This window comes from Myripristis murdjan, chromosome 24 (genome assembly GCF_902150065.1).
Source record: "Myripristis murdjan chromosome 24, fMyrMur1.1, whole genome shotgun sequence".
Classification (NCBI taxonomy): domain Eukaryota; kingdom Metazoa; phylum Chordata; class Actinopteri; order Holocentriformes; family Holocentridae; genus Myripristis; species Myripristis murdjan.
The window spans coordinates 14697485-14701986 of NC_044003.1; the positions used below are offsets into that span (position 1 = coordinate 14697485).

At 43.9% G+C, this 4502-nt stretch overlaps 1 protein-coding gene across 3 annotated transcripts in view; it reads left to right on the top strand.

Annotated features, from left to right (window-relative positions):
- The first annotated feature begins 481 nt into the window (after positions 1 to 481).
- Positions 482 to 4502, top strand: part of rab10 (RAB10, member RAS oncogene family) — a 25800-nt gene continuing 21779 nt past the window's right edge. For 2 of the 3 annotated variants that reach the window (XR_003927988.1, XM_030047961.1), the window contains exon 1: positions 484 to 1225. Coding sequence is in view for 2 of the 3 variants with exons in the window: in XM_030047961.1 (XP_029903821.1) it covers positions 1099 to 1225 (127 nt within the window). In the remaining variant the exon portion in view is untranslated. Of the gene's footprint in view, positions 1226 to 4502 lie in introns of all 3 variants that reach the window. The other variant, XM_030047962.1, reaches the window with a different exon arrangement.

Here is a 4502-nt window from a genome sequence, read left to right on the forward strand (position 1 = left end):
ACAAGGAGCTATGATGTTTATATGACCATCAGTGTCTCAGAGTTCTCCAAGGGACCCAGAGGATAAATGTCCTTGGAGTTTACAGAGGATGTGGGAAACGCCCGTAACAAGCACACAAGTACTTATATGACATCACTTTGCCTGACTCACAGCTGGGATAGTCACCGCATCAAATAACTGGCCAAAGAGCTTGCCATCAAACACACACCCAGCCAGGACAGATCCGCAAGAAACTGGCGGCCATGTTGGATCACAAGTTACATTTCATCCACTGGAGTCATGGAAGATTTGGAGCCCACATGTCCGAAGTAGTTACGCAGTAACATTTGCCCTTTCTACTTGTCAACCGAAGACACGCCCTTTTACCCCTCGATGTTTGCGAGGACAACCAATGAGGTTAGCGCGTTGGTTGGACAGGCAGCGGGAAGAACCAATCAGAGTGGAGGAGTTTGACAGAAGGGGCGGCGAAGAGGGCGTGTTTGCGGGGCTTAGGGTGTCGCCGTGGTGGCTCCCATTCGAAGGCGACGGCGGTCGTCTATATTTCGGCTTGTAATCTCTCAAGAAAACAAAATAGCTGCGAAAAGGTCGTCAATTTGACACACGCTCGCCTTGACTTTTCGTTCAAATTCTTCTCGGCCGAGGTGATAGCAGGGGTTTGGAATGACGGGGTGTGCCGAGAATTTGAATTAGCTCGCTGTTAGTTTGAAGAAAGAGTGAGTCGGGGTAGAGAGGAGCCATTTTGTCCCGACTGTGTGGGAGAAAGAAAGAGTGGAAAAGAGGAATCACACGGGAGGAGATCCGATCCTATTTTTTGCTTTCTGTTCTCATGCTGTAGGGGAAAAACAGTCGGGCTTGGGAAATAACCTTACCTTTCGGACACGGTGGTTCTGGCACGGTATTTTGGGCAGTATTTAGCCAACGAGCTGGCCAAGCTAATCAACAAATCCCAAAATTGTAACGTTACAGCCAAGAGATACGGATCGTTTTGTCAGGTTGGCTAAAGGAGCTGGCTTTAAGACCTAACTTAGCCGTGCTAGATTATTGTTATTATTGTTTTTTTTTTCGTCTCGGGTCTGGTGAACACAAGCTGTTTTTTCAATGGCGAAGAAGACGTACGACTTGCTGTTCAAGCTGCTTCTTATCGGAGACTCGGGCGTGGGGAAGACCTGTGTGCTGTTCCGCTTCTCTGACGACGCCTTCAACACAACCTTCATCTCCACCATAGGTAAGCTGCACGGTGCTGACAGTGGTTTGGGCATGTTTCTGGGGTTTTTAGCCCCCGGGTGAGCGCTTGGTCCAGTTTGACAGCTGCTCCGGTTTTTTGGGACTGGCTCCATCCACTAACTGGAAATGGTAGGCAGGACATATTTGGCTAGTCGGTTAGCTAACCTTAGCCTCTCTTTCCAGGCCTGCTCACGCTAGCTGTAAAGCCTCTCGTCCTATTTTATGGGCTCCTGGCTTAATTCAAATTACAGCTCTAGTTATGACTGGACCTACACAACATGATTATGTATTTTGGCTCATTTGGCAAGTGTTGGACGCGAGTAAAAAGCGCTGTCTTGTCAGTCGACCCAAGGGCTCGCTAGCTGGCCATGCTAGCAAGCGTTAGCTAGCAGTAGGGCCCTGGTGCTTGTTCAGCTGGCACTACCACTAAAAGAAATGTCTGCCCAGATAAATGACAGGCGTTGACATTTCAAACCACTAACGTTAGTTGCATGTGACTCTCATGATTTGCCCGAGCCGTGTCAGGGAAATACTTGATAATTAGTGACACTCTGGAGAGAGGTAATCTCAAATATTAGTCATTTCTGAGACTGACATAGATAACACACAAGCATAACCACTCAAAAGAAAACCATAAACAATTCATCATGGTACCAGCGTCGACATGTCTTTTCTTCTCCCCCTGTGCGCATGCGTCCAGCATCATGCTCACATGAGTCAAGTGTCAAACTATGTCAAATCCCTGCATGGCCCACATGAAAGCTCCATTTACTTGTGTTGCCTAACATCAGTAAGGAATAATGACGTAGACGTGCTTTGCATAGACTCACCAAGCCGGCTGCTTGCCATGCATTGGCACAGTATCCTTGGTTTTCTTCACTGAGCTTTAATTTCAGACCCAGCATCTTGGGTATGCCTGTAGTAGTAACTTTGATGTTGACATCTCTCATGACGGTAATTCTAAAAACAGACAACCACAGCAGGCAACATTTTTCTAATTACGTCCAGGTTAGGTTAGATTTGATGATATATAATAGTAATTCAGGCCATTGGACTTCTGTTAAGAATAGTTTTAGGTTACACACGTGGCATTTAGATGTGTCACAGATGTTTGGTCACTGCTTTGTCTTCTTGTGTGACTGAAATGCGTCTGTTTGTGTAAGATAGAGCCAAAGTCTACAATATATAGTGAATTGATAGATGTGATGTTGGTTATTAGGACTGGATGATATATGGATATCTTATCAAGATTCTAATATCAAGATATGGCGCAAGTGTTGGCTTTTCCTGGTTTTAAAAGCTGCATTACAGTAAAGAAATGCATATTAATTGCCACTGTCAGCTTGGTCACCATATTCACATTACTGATGGTTATTTAGTTTAGTTGGAGTTTGTTTATTTGAGCTCATGTACCTTCAGTCTGCATGACGAGAGGTGTGCAGTGATGGAAAGAACAGATGGTGCAGATGCAGTCTTGACAGACAGGTTCTTCAGTGGTCAAAGACCAGTGATGACCTTTGCTCCTTTTAAGTTGTTCTCCTACCTAGCATTGTAGTTTGTCAAGGATTTCAGTGCCTGGTAAACTTGGAGGCCACAACCTCAAGTGTTTATTTGAACTAAAACTGAAAAATAAATTCCAAAAGCGCCTTTTCCATGCAGCGTTCCTTGTAATGCTTGACAGTCTTAAACTGCTTGACTCCTCCACTCATTCAGTAGTAGAGCTGCCACCACATCAGTTCCAAACAGGAAGTTTACAAAAGGTCAAGTTTTTTTCAGCTGTCCTGAACAGTCCCATCACTACCTGGCAGACACTTAAATACATAATCAGGTAGTTGGGCTTTTACGTATCCAAGTTTGTAGACCAGAGACAGGGATGACCGCAGCGCTTATGTGAAACTACCCCCAACAAACATTGCTGCTGCCTGAAGGTTACAGATGAGTCAGTGCTCACCTACCATTTCCCACCTAAGCCTCTCTAAAAAACAAGGGGGAAACCCATGGTACGTCAGGAGGGCATGCCTGGCCAAATAGAAGATAGGTGTTGACATGCTACCTACCAAGGAAGTGTAAACCTGTTGCTTCCACTTCTGGGTGAAGTCACAGACTTTACAATAAAATGCACTGCCTTTCTATGACCATTACGTAAACAACTGCTTTGATCAGTCCAGTGTTGTGTGTTGACACAATTGATATCGGTTTTATCTGTGTCTTAAGTGTTTTTGTAGATTTCTGTGGTGGATGTCAACACTTTGGCACATTGTATGTTTTAATAGAAGCTATGTTAGTGTGGAATAATCATAAAGGTAGCGTAATACATGAAATATGAAACACGGAGTGAATCTGTCACCAGATTTCTCACCAAACAATGCCATGTTGGTCAGAGATGGCCAAAAATCCAATGTGGACCAGTTCCTGAATCGTGTAACCAGGAAGACTGAAAGGAAGAGCACCATGGGAAGGAACAGCAAAGCCAGGACATTTGTGAAATCGGAGTGTGTTAGCCCTTCCTCTGACACAGTGCTCATACCTTTGGAGACAGAGATGCACAGCTGCTTCTCAAAATACCCCCACCGGAAACCCCCTTTCTCATCCTTCACTCATCCTCCTTTTCTATCCTCTCTCTCTCTCTCTCTCTCTCTCTCTCTGCCTCGTATATGAGAGCTAATGCACATTTAGAGCGCTGAATCTGCACGACGTGAAATTCTGCAATCCCTCTCTACAACGCATGTTAAATTTTGCATGGAAACTGGCCTTAGCCACAGTGGAGTTCATACTTAAGGAAGGAATGGCTCATCTGGGATTAAAAAGAAAGTTGGCCACCTACCATTCACATTCTGTTCAGGCTTGTCCATTCAGAATTCAGCTGTCATGGAAAAAGTGTCATTCTGTTCTTGAACTATGCCCATTTTTCCAGTTATTGGGTAAATGTCTGGTTGCCTAATTCACATTTTTTTTTTGCAAGTACTCCACCATTCACCCCACCAAGAATAATTGATGCAAACACTGTTTTTTTTCTTCTGACTAGGAACACTCCAGTAATACTTATTCTCGATTGAGTTTCAGTTTTAGGTGGTGAATTTTAAATTAATTAGACAACAAATTAATGATCCGTAATCAAACTACACTGATGTTGTACAGTGATTAGTTTTGGATCATTAAGCAAACACAACTGAGGTGTAATTATGTTTTCTCACACAGAGAGACAGTGCTCTCTTGTAATAAAAAAAAAGGATCAAAAATGAACTTTCTTTGATTTGTGATGTTAGAATACGTCTCTG